The 13,593-nt window shown below is 39.2% G+C and overlaps 1 protein-coding gene across 14 annotated transcripts in view; it reads right to left on the reverse strand.

Annotated features, from left to right (window-relative positions):
• Positions 1 to 13,593, reverse strand: part of ANK2 (ankyrin 2) — a 629,716-nt gene that overhangs the window by 305,335 nt on the left and 310,788 nt on the right. For 4 of the 14 annotated variants that reach the window (XM_034671360.1, XM_034671347.1, XM_034671361.1 and 1 more), the window contains exon 1: positions 5,371 to 5,669. The exons of 2 other annotated variants lie outside the window; for them this stretch is intronic. In XM_034671360.1, coding sequence (XP_034527251.1) covers positions 5,371 to 5,454 — 84 coding nt within the window. In that variant the 5' untranslated portion in view covers positions 5,455 to 5,669. Of the gene's footprint in view, positions 1 to 5,370; positions 5,851 to 13,593 lie in introns of those variants that run through there. 8 more of the 14 variants (XM_034671349.1, XM_034671348.1, XM_034671346.1 and 5 more) reach the window with 5 other exon arrangements.

A 13,593-nucleotide genomic window follows, 5' to 3' on the forward strand; every position in this document is an offset into this window, starting at 1 on the left:
ACTGGTAAAAGACAGGAAGTAACACTGGAGGGGGGGGGATCTGAAGGGTATCTTAGCAGAAGATGAAACTAGATACCTCAGAAGCTTTGAAGGAGACAAAGAGGTATATCTTAGCACCTGGTTTCCATGGAAGAAACGGTTCAAAATATGTCATTTGATGAATAGTAGGGAAAATGTCTATCATTTCTTCAGTGCCATCCCCACATAAAGTCTGAGTCTCCAGTTCCTCATCTACAAAACTGGGGTAATAATATTCACTGAGAATTATTTTGAAGATCAAATGAAATGGTGGATGTGAAATAATTCTAGGTCCCAGATGTAGAATAAGAGTAAAATAGGGAGAAAAATGCTTTCTATTCTCTCATGTCCTTGTCATTGCCATCTACACTTAAATAGAAGCAACTATAACAGCCAAGTAATAATCTAACCCATCTCACTGAAATTAGAGATTCTTCTTTCTAAAATAACTCCACGTCATGCCCGCTGACCACAATCTAAGGCAATGGTTCTAAACTCCAGTGTACATAAAAACAAAGAGGTGGAAGCCTGTGAAAAAATCACCAAAAGCGACTGAGCCAGTCTGAAGTGGGTCCTAAGAATTCTCTTCTTTTAGAAGGCAACCCAGGTAATTCTGGTAGTTGTGCGAGTAAAGAGTTTACTCTTTAGAGTAAAGACAACACTTTACTCTAAAAAAGGTACTTTGGTTTAATATCTAGCTATTACTCACATATGAAATTATCATGGAAAAAATCAGTATCATAAAGGTAGGTAGAAAGAGCTAGAAACAGAGACATAGAAAGAAAAACCACAGAATGCCAGGTTTTAAGGGATTTTTCTTTCCAATAAAAAAATCTCCATCATCTCTAACATATGGTCATCCTAAAGACCTTCAGTGATGGGGAATTGCTGTCTTCAGGCAACACGAGCTATTTTGGGTTACAAATCCATGTTTAAAAAGAAGGTAAATCACAAGTTTTTTGGAAAATTGAAGAAATGGGGATATTATTCAGGATGAATTATACAGGAAAGCTTTTCTAGACTTGATTGAACAAGATAAGGCACCAGCTATATTCAAAACTAATTTGACTGCAAGAAGATTTGAACACCCAAATGCTGGGATCTGCTACCTGATTCTACTAAAAAAGACACACATTCTGTGTCTGCTGTAAAAATAAACTTTTTTTCTATGTCTCTCATTCACATTTCAATGGTGCAACATTTCAATCACACATCTGGGACCACTTTCATCTCCCTATTTAGGTAGTGGCAAGGAAACAGCAATAAAAATATATAGAACCAAAAAATTTTGCAATGCTTGTGAATATTTTAAAATAACAGCCCAGAACAAAAAACCTTAAATGAATATAAAATACACTACAAAGCCATTTCACCTTACTACTCTATTGAAAACAAAAGTATTTATATTTGAATCTTTAATAGGTGTTCCACCAAACGAGTGAATTGTTATTAAGCCATTTCGTTGTTTACTTGTTTAGAAGAGCTCACAAGGCCTAGTGGTTTCAGATGGCTCTGTCACGTGTGATTGATGCTTGGGCATTTCCATTTTCATTTATGTAAATTATCCAAGGTTCCTACAGCTTCTTCTACAGATCCACTGCCTTGTCACTGAGGCAAAATTGGAAAGTGTGGGGTACTGCACCCTAATATGGTCCTGAATTATTTTAATGTAATCTGGCAAAATATTGTCTGGAATAAGAAATTTTTATCGAGTTGTCCAGGATTTAGAATCGCCTAAAAACTCTCTTACAGTGATACATTTCATATAGGTCTCAGGGCTTCTTTTTACTCCAGGATTCCAGCTGAGAATTAGAGGAGTTCCCATTTCCTCTTTTCCACTGAACAACCCCTAGGGCATCTACCCCAAATCTGTACCTTGGGCAATATTTGTTTGTGTGAAATAACTGGGCATTAAGTATACTATTTGCTGAAGTATCAGATGAAAAAGATGTCTCGGAATACTTTAGCAATAATAATATCTGATTTACTGTCCTTAAACACTAAAGAGCATCCAAGAATAAATAAATCTCTCTCTCTCTCTCCAAAAGTATCTTTGTGTTCAAGCTTGAGAAAGAGAAAAGCAGCCACCGGCATCCCCAGGAGCTAACCTGGTACTATCCAATTGGTCTTTGTGTTCCTCTACATAAACAATTTCACAGAGAATCATCTTCAGATGAGGCCACTCTGTGACCGGGATGGAGCAGGTCAGAAATGGCACCACCTCCTTATCATGTCTGAACACAGACAAAACACGAACGTTGTCCCAGCCACAAAATACCAGACATGCCCCTCTCTTGCTAAATGGGAGATTGCTGGGTGGTTTTTACCTTTTATTTTTTTTTATTTTTTTAAACAAACGACAGCCAAAACCCAAACCCTATGAGTCCTTTCTAACTCAGTTCCTCATCACATGCACCTCTCTCACCGCCATGAGCTGTAACCCCAACACAGTCAACTACAGGTGTATTCCTGGTGGTCTCTGCATGGAGGGCATTGACAAGCTGAAACCAGAATAGAAATCTTTAAGAAAAGCTAGAATAATTTGTATCTTCAAGGTACTCACTAAAATTCTAATATAGAATAAATTCCTTGAGCTTATTTTCTCACATAGTGGGTTTTGTGGCAAAAGACCCTTTAGTTCTGTCCCTCGGGAGAATTACCTTTGCGAGATGTAGAATAAACAAGTGGATTATGGCTCATCTGTTAAATATTTACTAGAGGAAGAGGCATGTTTTCAAGGAATATGATTCATCATGTTAGATCAACACCCAGGCCACAGTGAGCCTGGTGGTCCATAATCCTGGGTGCTTATACAGAGTCCTACGATGGTTTCAATGTGAACCACCAGTAGAAAAACAGACAATTGAAGTAATACGGCACTGACTTGGCTCAAATTCTTGCTTTTCTCAGATTTTATCCTTATTACGGATGCTTATCTCTTAATTACTATTTCCTCATAAAAGCATATTTAATGGTCTTGTTTATAAATACAAAAATTTAACTTGCCTGCTGTGAAAAAAAGATGTGAAGCAGTAATCTAAAGACCTGGGGTACATTTATGCAAATCTCAATAATTTGTATGAGATAAAAAGTTTCCAATTATAGTATATAACTTTTGACCTTTTGAAAAATGACTACTAGCCTTTGCAAAGTACCAGTATTATATTCTGCCTCTCTTAAAAATATAAACAGACTTTCCTTCTATAGGGCTTATTTCAATAAATAATTTCCATTCAAGGGAACAGTAACAACACCTAAAAGCCATTGCCATGAACTGTATGTTAAATGCTGCTCAACGAATTTGATGTACAATATTTCTAATCCTCACAAAATACCAAAAGATATATAGAATTATTTATATTTCATAGATGAGGACCTACATCAGAGAAATTAAATGATATGCTCCAAACACAATATATTAAAGGATAGAGCTAAGATTCAAACCCACTTACGTCTGACTTGACAAACTGAAGGATGTTTACTTGTGTGTGCATGTGTGTATATGCTTTCCTATTAGGTGAAATTACTTTTAACCCTCAATATTCACTGTGTTTTAATAGCTCATTTAATATATGCCTCTGAGTGTGTGTAAAAATACATACACATGTTCAAAATTTGCTATTAATTGCTATCATTTCGACTGCAAGTTTGAAAAGAATTTATTCCTAAATAAATATATTTGAGAAAATACACTGAATAAATATTATGGTTATCACATATGATGATTTAATCTACTCTACCCCCTCAAATACTTTAAGATGGCTTTGGCCATGTGAATTTAGTATCAACACTCAGAGCTTAAAATCTCCATAATACAAATTCTCCACCCCTTTAGTAGTTCTGAGTATAACATTTCTAATGCAGCACAGGGACTTCAGAATGAAATTTAAGAGGAATTTGAAATGACAGCGTGAATTCAAGCAAAAACTCCTTCTCTCTTTTTCCCTATCTCTTGCTCTCTTTTTTGTTTCTATTTGTTTTTTCCCTTTTTAAAACGTTGATCAATTAGCTAACGATCTACAAAAAATGCCACCAATGGTTGGAGAATCCAGAATCGTCAGGTACAAAAGGACATTCTACCAATGTTCCTGCCTGCCCTGAATTATCCTTTGCCTTTATCAGACTGCATCACTATCTTCATGCTATTATTTTAAAAATTTCATGTGTGAAAATGCTTATTTTTATCAAATTGCAAGGCATCATAGACATATACTAATCCCTTGCTTGATAACACAATGATCTTTTAAATATCAGAGGTGTCAAATTATTTTTAATTTTTTAGATCATGAGACAGGGAGTACGAGAGATCTATAATTTCAAAGTGCAATGCGATTTCAAAATTGTCAGAATGAAAAATACTCATTTGTCTGTGATAATTTTTTTAACCTGCTCATTCAAGACGCAAACCATTTAACATTGGAATGCATTTACATTAGAATCATCTTATATTCTGCCCATCTTTTTGCCTCAAGAAATACATGGATTTTAGGGGAATTTATTTAAAAGACATCTCTGTCAGAGATGGGGCTCACATTGCTCAGTGAGGCTGCAACAGTTTACCAGAAGGAGTCAGGCCATAAAGAAAGAAGTGCTGGCATTGGGTGGGGCTGAATAGTTTGCATCTTTTCCCACTGTTTCTCACTGGTATCGTTTCCATGAAAATCAAGGGTGTGGGAATGTGTGCCAGGCTAAGGAATCCTACAGACTGCTTTGTGTACCCAACACCCCCAGCCCATAATATCTTTATCTTAGCCGTTTATCTTAATCAATGAAAGAGCTATCACACTATCATGTCTGGGAAACTGTAGAGGAGCTAAGCAAGCCAAAGAAATATCATGCTGAGGATCCGATTTCTCCTGTCACAACAGTCTTTTCTCCTTAGGAAGAATACACTTAGCATGGAACCAAAACGCGTTTGCTGTCTGGCCATCTCAAGATCATCCCCGAGCAAACATCTGGCCAAAAATTTTCCTTTTGCTTCACAATCCACCTTGCTTAACATTTCCTTCTAAACTCGCTCATTCTAAAAATAAAATGACTCTCTCTATATACCCAATTAACGCCAGAAGCATCCATCAGTGGCCACAATCCTCAATAATACACATGCAGAACACACCTTATCTCTGTTCACTTCACCATGCTCCAGTCAATGTATCCATTACGAACCCTGGTTCCTTTCCTATTCTCAGAAAGCAGCAGGCTGCACCTGCCTCTTTAAAAAGCAATGTTTGGCACTGCTATCGTCTATAGTTACTCATAATGCTCCATGGTTTCTGTAATCTCATTGACATTACACACTAACACATACACACGCATATCTATGTACAGACATTCCTAATCCCGGCAATTTACCTTTTTGGGTTTTTTTCTTCTCTGACTACTGCCGTTGAACTTCTCTCCACTGTCGCTTTTCTGAGCTGCATCTTCGTTCATCATTTTGAACAGTTTGGAAAGAAAATAGCTCTGCCATTAAACCCTGCTGCCTGCACAGACCACTAGCGAGTATGCACTTACTGGAGGAAAGCAGGAGGAGGAGGAGGGGTGGGGAAGGGGCGCGCGCTGGGAGGGTAAGGACGGTGACGTTGCCATGGCAGCAGCTGCCACAACTGTTTATCTGACTGCATTGTTAAATCTGATTCAACCAATTACCATCAGGGCCCGCTTACAATGAAAAAAGCCTTGAAAAAAGAATGCCAGGGACTCGAATGATTTGGGGACTCTGCTGTTTGGTTCTTGCCACACCTTCGATTCGATCAGCTCTCAACCCACACGCAAAACGGGCACTTAATTTTCTTCCTACAGGTACTTCAACATGGAACAGACACAATGCATAATGAGAAAACTAACAATCTTGAATGTGTCTCCTACCTGAAGAGATACATTTCAGCCAGTGAAGAGGCTACTCAAGGAAAAAGATTAGCTGTTAATGCCCTAAAGGGCATGTAAGAAAGTTACAGTTTTAAAATGTTATTCACTTGATAATCTTTCGAAACTCAGCTCAAGGATGACTTTTGTCACGAAGCTCTGAGAACATGTTCCCCATCAACCAGGTAACACAGACACCCCCCACCCCGGCCTCCTCCTTCCGTCCTACACTTCTGACAGAGCACCTACAACACATCTCCCAACTGCATGTTTCCATCAGGAGCTTCTTAAGGCCAGGGATAGTGAGAGAGAGAGAGAGAGAGAGAGAGAGAGTGCGCGCGCACACGCACACGTGCGCACTTGGGTTGGAAGGAGATCATTAAATTTCCCAGAACCAAGCATGATGCATGGTATATTAAAGGCAGTTAATCAAGGTTTGCCAAATATATAATACGCTGGGTAACACAAATACAAGAAATTCATGCAGCTAAAACATTTTATAACTAATGTTAACCTAATTCTCCTTATTGACTGATAAATAAAACACAATCCCTGCTTTCAGGGAGCTTATATATAAAGTTCCGGAATTATTCTTGATAAGAAAGGAAAACAGGGCTGGTTTTTATCACAGGAAACCCAGTTTCATCTTTTGGATTGAGGTGGCTATATTTGTATATTCGAACATATTAAACTGTGGATGCAACCAGAGCCCAACATGTTTTGTGCAAATACACATCCCCACACTTAACACACATCCCTATTCCTAGAAAACAAACTCAAAGTATAATACACAGAATACTTAAATGTAAAAATAAAGTAACGATCAACCCAATGAGATAATGCATATAAATACACTTTGAAAACTGAAGGTGCCTATGTAAATGTGTTATTGCTATTGTTGATCCTACCATTATTATTACAAATATACATAATTTTTAACTTAGAAAAATCAGCCTTAGAAATGTTTCTTACATGGAAATGGATACCAAAATTGAGAACTCACCTTTCCAATAAACATGAGAAGACAAATTCACCTTCTCTCCCCACTGCTATTGGGATTGCTCTTCCTCTCTGCCTTACCACCCCAAAGACCTTTGCCACATCCTCATCTATAGTCATCCGAGTCTTTCTGCCCCTTACTCTCTCTACCCTCCTTCTGCTTGAGCAGAAACGCCCCACCAGGGATGCCTTGGATCCTACAACCACGAAAGGGGCAATGGGTCTTTTTTCTGAAACAAAACCTTATAGGAACTTCTACAGAAACCTCTGGAAGCCCAACTCCCACAGTTGTCAGAGCCCTCACAGAAATCCCCCGTGATATCCTCCCAATCCTCTGCTACTCCCTCAGCTGTACCACTGATCCCCTCACCCGTCCCCATCATGCCCCGCTACTTGACCTTGCTTAGGAGCACCCTGAGCCTGGAAACTGGATTCATTTACTCAATAAACATCTGTCAAATGTTTAACATATACCAGGAACTAAGCACTAGGGATAGACGGTCCAAACCACTGGGGATATAATGGTCAACAAAACTGGCAACATATCTGCAATCATGGTGCATCACTGCAATGTAAATTGCAAACAAGTGTACTTCACATTTCAACACTTTATGAATTAGTAACTTCTGACTATGTTCAGACGGCCTCTCATAAGTGTCTTCTCTATCAGCACCCAAATATATAGTACATGGCTTTAAACAGATCAAGCCTCCAATTTTAACAATGAGCTATAACCTTCTAGATGCTTTTGTGTTATTCTGAAATATCATTTAAGCTTTTAAACAAAATATTAAAAACAAACAAAAAGAATGTTTCCATTATAGAGTGAAAGTATGGCACAAACACTATACCAACATACCAGAGATGCCAATATCTACATTCAAAGTGTGAAATGAAATCTCAGGAAGTAGATAAATAAAGCAGGTGCTAGTAGTGCTCTGTCCATTACAGCAGTAGAAAGTAAATATTCTACATATAAAGAATGTCAATAAGACATTACAGTGTTGTATATGTTTCAGTTCCACTTTTGAGAATTTTGATCAATTTTTGGGGGCCTCACTGTTCGATACTATTAACTTCATATCCTCATAGTGCAGTTTTTAGTGGGCATGTGTTTGACTGGATTCTAAACTCCTTGAGGGCAGGATTTTTTTAAAGATTTATTTATTTATGATTTTTTTGACTTATGACTCTTTATGATCATATGATTTAATTGTGATTATAAATTTAAGATTATTTATATTAATTTAAGATTTATTTATTTATTTATTTATTGAGAGAGAGAAGAAGAAGAGTGTGAGCAGAGGGAGGGGCCAAGGGACAGGGAAAGAATCTCCAGCAGACTCCCAGCTGAGCACAGAGCCTGACATGGGGCTTGATACCATGACCCTGAGATCATGACCTGAGCTGAAACCAAGAGTCAGTCCTTCACCTGACAGAACAACCCACACGACCCTCTTGAGGGCAGGATTAATGCCTATTTTCACAATCCACATGGAGCCTAACTCACTGCACAATGCGTATAATAGGGGTCCAAGGATTACTCTTAAATGCAATAAAGAAACGTTTTCAATATTTACCATCCAGTTTATATTTATGATTAAACTTCCAACGGGTAAATTCTTCATTTCTTAGATTTTCTTTTTACGTACTTCCTGATATCTAGGAGCTAATGCATAGTAAGATTTTTAAAGATATTTGAGAAATTGGAGTTGTCACTGATAAGATAGCAATGATGATAATACCTTACACTGGTAAAGCATTTTATATATTATATAATTTTTAGCTCCTAGGATAGAAGCCCTATGAAGACTGAGAACTTTGTTCTCACTGATACGTCTCAAGCACTTACAGCAATACTGCCATATGACACACATTCAAATATTAAGTACCTTCTACAGGATTCTCACAACCACACAGGGAAGGGGTTAATATCAATCACGGTACAGGTGAAAACACTGAGTTAGGAAGTGGTTTTGGTGACTTGCCCAAGATAACAAAATAAGAAAAAAAAAATACAGAGCTAAAGTTCTGGTTCTAAGACCACTGTTCTTTTATTAAATCATGGCTGACTTAACAAAGTGCACACTTAATAAAGTGTGGTAAGATGAGAGCAAAGACTAAGATGGAAAATGCCAAGAGCAGAAACCACAGTTAGATGACATGGCCTAAGCAGAAAAAGAAAATCTTTATTGATTTTGGGCTAAGCATATTTAATAGGCAGAGAGTTCTAGACGTGATTATATTAGTTTTAATATGCCTGCTCTATTTTATTGAACCATCAGAGTTACAGTACTACTAAATGTGACACACACTACTTCAAGAACACTTGTAACATTATGGAAATTGGGTAAAGTGTCCTGAAGTATAAGCAATTATGTCTTAGAGGTAGGTCAACTTCCAAAAGTTTCTTTGTCAGTCAGAGTTGTCTGGTGTTAAGAACACATTTTTTATGGAAACAATGTTATAAATAAAGGTTTAGTTCTCTAAGACCATCAAAAAAAAAGCCTTCAAGGGACGCCTGGGTGCTCAGTTGGTTAAGCATCCGCCTTTGGCCCAGGTCACGATCCCAGAGTCCTGGGATCGAGTCCCGCATCATGCTCCTTGCTCAGTGGGGAGCCTGCTTCTCTCTCTGCCTGCTGCTCCCTCTGCTTGTATTCTCTTTCTCAGACAAATAAATAAATAAAATCTCTACTTTTAAAAAAAAGCCTACAAAAGAGATTGGACAGTGGTTCATCAATTTCTCTTTTCCTTTAGGCCACTGTCATAGATGTGGCCTGCAAACCTCCCCCACCAAAAAAATATGTTTAAGTCCTAACCCTCAGTACCTATATGGGATTAGGGTCTCTGTGGATGTAATCATGTTAAGATGAGGTCATAATACATTAGAGTGGACCTTAATTCGAGGACTGGTGTCCTCATAAAAAGAGAGAAATTTGGACACAGAGATACAGAGGGAAGACAGCCATGTGAAGACTTGGGCAGAAACTGGAGAAATCTAGCTGCAAGCCAGTGATGACACATTGCCAGCAACCCACTAGAAAGAAGCTAGGAGGAGGTAAGGAAAGATTCTTTTCTAAAGACTTCAGAAGCAGTCTGGCCCTGATGACACCTCAATTTCAGACTTCTACCCTCCACAGCTATGAGAGAGTAAAGTTTTGTTATTTTAAACTACCCAGTACTTTGCTTTGACAACCCTAGGGAACTAGTACAACCACATTTTCCAGCTACCTTTGCCATTAAGTACAGCCATGTGACTTAGTTCCAGCCCGTAGAAAAGGTGGTAGTGTATGCCACTTTCAGGTCTAGCTAATACAACCCTCCCATGAGTGATCTTCTCTCTTTATCCATCTCGTGGCTGAACACAGAGGAAGACATAACCTAGAAGGTGGAAGAGCAACAAGTCAAAACAAGCCTGAGTCTCTGATTCACTGTGTGGAGCAGAGCCTCTCTCTTCTTCCTATTCCCTCTTCCGTGGACCCTCTGTAGACCCGAGTAACTCTTTCTCATGAGTATTTTGTCACCGAGATTACAGTGTTGCTTGTTACAACAGTTAGCCTATGGTACCTAACCATGCCTACTTATGTTTTCCAGGGATTATGTAGCTACACTTCTATTTTGGGTTGCCTGTCATATGAACGATACTCTCAGTGCATCAAAGCCTATAGCCATTGGAAATGGATCCTATGTCCAGGAGCAAAAGAGCTACTCTGATGAAAAAAAGGACCACGAGTAATTAGAGGGGAATCAGAAGAGATGAAGAGAAAAATATTAATGATTAGGGGTGGGGAAGAGAAAGGAACACCTAATAGGTCCCATGGGATCACAATCTCAAAGCGGCTTTGGTCCACTCTCCTTTGTCTCCTATCTCTTTTCCTGGATAAATTCTGTGTTTCTTTTCCTATTTCCAGATGTCATTGCTTCTGATCCACTGAGGATGAAAACATTGAATGCTGGGGTGCCTGGGTGGCTCAGTAGTTAAGCATCTGCCTTCAGCTCAGGGCATGATCAAGGAGTCCTGGGATCGAGCCCCACATCAGGCTCCTCCACTGGGAGCCTGCTTCTTCCTCTCCCACTCCCACTGCCTGTGTTCCCTCTCCCTGGCTGTCTCTCTCTCTCTCAAATAAATAAATAAATAAAATCTTTGAAAAGAAAAGAAAACATAGAATGCTTGCCTATCTTATCAGCAAACACAGAGCTTCTCAGGTTCTCTAAAGATTCTTCTTTCTCTTTCCTTTTTGATACTTTTGTTATTGATGGAGGAAAATACGAAGGAAAGATAGCAAACAAAGGAAAAACATAGTTTCTCAAAGTTCACCATAAAAAGTCTTCGTATGTGTTGGGGTATAGATACTGTTGGGCTCAGATCTACTTCCAGGCCTCAGGGCTGCTCTCTTCTGGTGCCTTTCCTGAATTGCCAGGTGTTCTGCACAGGTCTTATTAAATACAGTCTCTCTTCCATAGGAATCCTGGGCGGATTCTAATAGTTATACCTCCTTGCAAGCTGAAGTCAGGCTCATGGGCCAGGCAGGAGACCTCCTCATTTTCCCTTCCCAGCTCTTTGCAGTTCCACCATCAGCATCAGCAGGAAGAACTTCCTCTTGTGATCCACTTCTTCTTCTCATCTATGACTTCCCCTTTCATTGTTCATTTATTCCTTTAGTCATGCAACATATTTTATTGGGTGATTGACGACTATACATCAGGCCTTGTGCTTAATGTTGAAGCATTAGCATAAATTAGATAATCTTTGCCTTTAAAGAGCTTACAATCTAAAAGTGGGACAGGGGCACCTGGGTGGCACAGCGGTTAAGCGTCTGCCTTCGGCTCAGGGCGTGATCCCAGTGTTCTGGGATTGAGCCCCACATCAGGCTCTTCTGCTATGAGCCTGCTTCTTCCTCTCCCACTCCCCCTGCTTGTGTTCCCTCTCTTGCTGGCTGTCTCTATCTCTGTCAAATAAAAAAAATAAATAAATAAAAATAAAAAATAAAAAATAAAAGTGGGACAATCATTGAACTAGAAGTGCAAGGACTCTATTTATAGGGGATGCTAAGTGCATTTTGGAAGCATAAAACAGAGATATCCAACCTCCTGAAAGAACAGGACACACTTCTGAGAGGAAGTGACTCTCATACTGAAAGGATTTAAATGATGAGTAAACACTATCAAAGTGGAAAAGAAGGTGTAAGGTGGGTTTGGGAAGAATGGAAAGAACATGGCATTGGCAGAACTGAGACAGGGCCCATGTGGTTGTACAACAGTCCATAGGCAGGTTTGCAGCAGTGACTTCACCCTAGGCCTTAAAGTATCCCCAAGTGTTCCTCTCCATACACTGATATTGTTCCAAGTATCCATGCGTGATGTCTAATCATTATTATACAATTCATGAACCATGTAGCAAGATGGCCCTGTTAGCTTATGGATGTTAAAACCAGGTGATATAGCCAGAAAAGGCAGATTTTGCAACCATACAACATATCATCTCTATAGTTTCAGGGAATGTATTTAGAGATAGAAAACCAATCCTCACTCTGAAGATAAAAAATTCCATGACCGCAAAACTGAGCACATCTCCCATGAAGAACTAGGAACACTTAAGAAGCCATACCCAGCAACTTCCCTCAGTCTGATATCACCAAGTCCTTTGGTAAAAGTATATATTCATTGTGCTTAGCCCAGCAAATTTATACCACAACAAAGTATTCATATTCACTAAGCCACCACCTCAGTGTTCTGTGGGACAACTCCAGGCTGCTGCAAAGTAAAAGGGTGAGGCTGGCATGTGAAATGGCAGAGGTGTAGGGAGGGACTAAAGAGCAGAGAATCCAGTTAAGGGCTTGGGATTCAGACTGAAAAGCCACATGAAACCATTTCTCATGGTTTAAGGGGAGGAGTAAAATCATAAGACTTGGTGTTTTTGTTTTTGTTTTAGAGTATTCTTTGTAAAGAACTACTGTGTGGGAGCCGAACAGAGAATGGATGTGAAGAGATGTGTTTAAAAAGCTCTATCAGCAGTCTGGGAGATAAAAAGATGGTGACAGAGTGGATAGACACACTAGTCAGTCTGTCACCATTAATAGGGTTTCATTCATAAGCCCTAGGAGAAAGTAAGAAGCAAGAAGACTGCAATGGGGAGGCCTCCTGCCTAAACAGCAAGGGAAAGAGATTTCATCTTCATCAAAGTCTTGTACTGGGAAGAGACCTCAAAGAAAAATTTTTGAAACCCATTTCATTTAACATATCAGGGAACAAAATTCAGAAAGATTAGAGATTGCTCCCAAGGCTCTAGAACTAGTTAGTAGTATAGGGAAGACCAGGATCATGCCGCCTCACCGAGCAGCCTTTACATACAGGTGGGCTTGAAAAGCCTATGTCAAATCTTACCTACTATTATTTGAAATTAAGGAGCCATCAGCTCTTGTATTAGGTATAACAGACCAGAGAGAAACTGGTCCACTCCCTCAAGGAATGATTAGCAAGAAGGACCCATGTTTCTCATGTAAATATGGTATGCGTCCTGGCCTGGATTGGAGGCAGCTCTACAAATGTCTCATTGAGATAGATCTTAAAGCAGCAGCAACAAGTGATTAGGGACCTGCTTCTTTCACATTATGCCAGTCTTACATAACATTTACCAAAGAGGTATTTGCTTGCAAAATGTACCACGTTCAACCTAAAAAAGAGAGCTTTTGGAACCCATGACATACAATT

This window comes from Ailuropoda melanoleuca, chromosome 11 (assembly GCF_002007445.2).
Source record: "Ailuropoda melanoleuca isolate Jingjing chromosome 11, ASM200744v2, whole genome shotgun sequence".
Taxonomy (NCBI): Eukaryota; Metazoa; Chordata; class Mammalia; order Carnivora; family Ursidae; genus Ailuropoda; species Ailuropoda melanoleuca.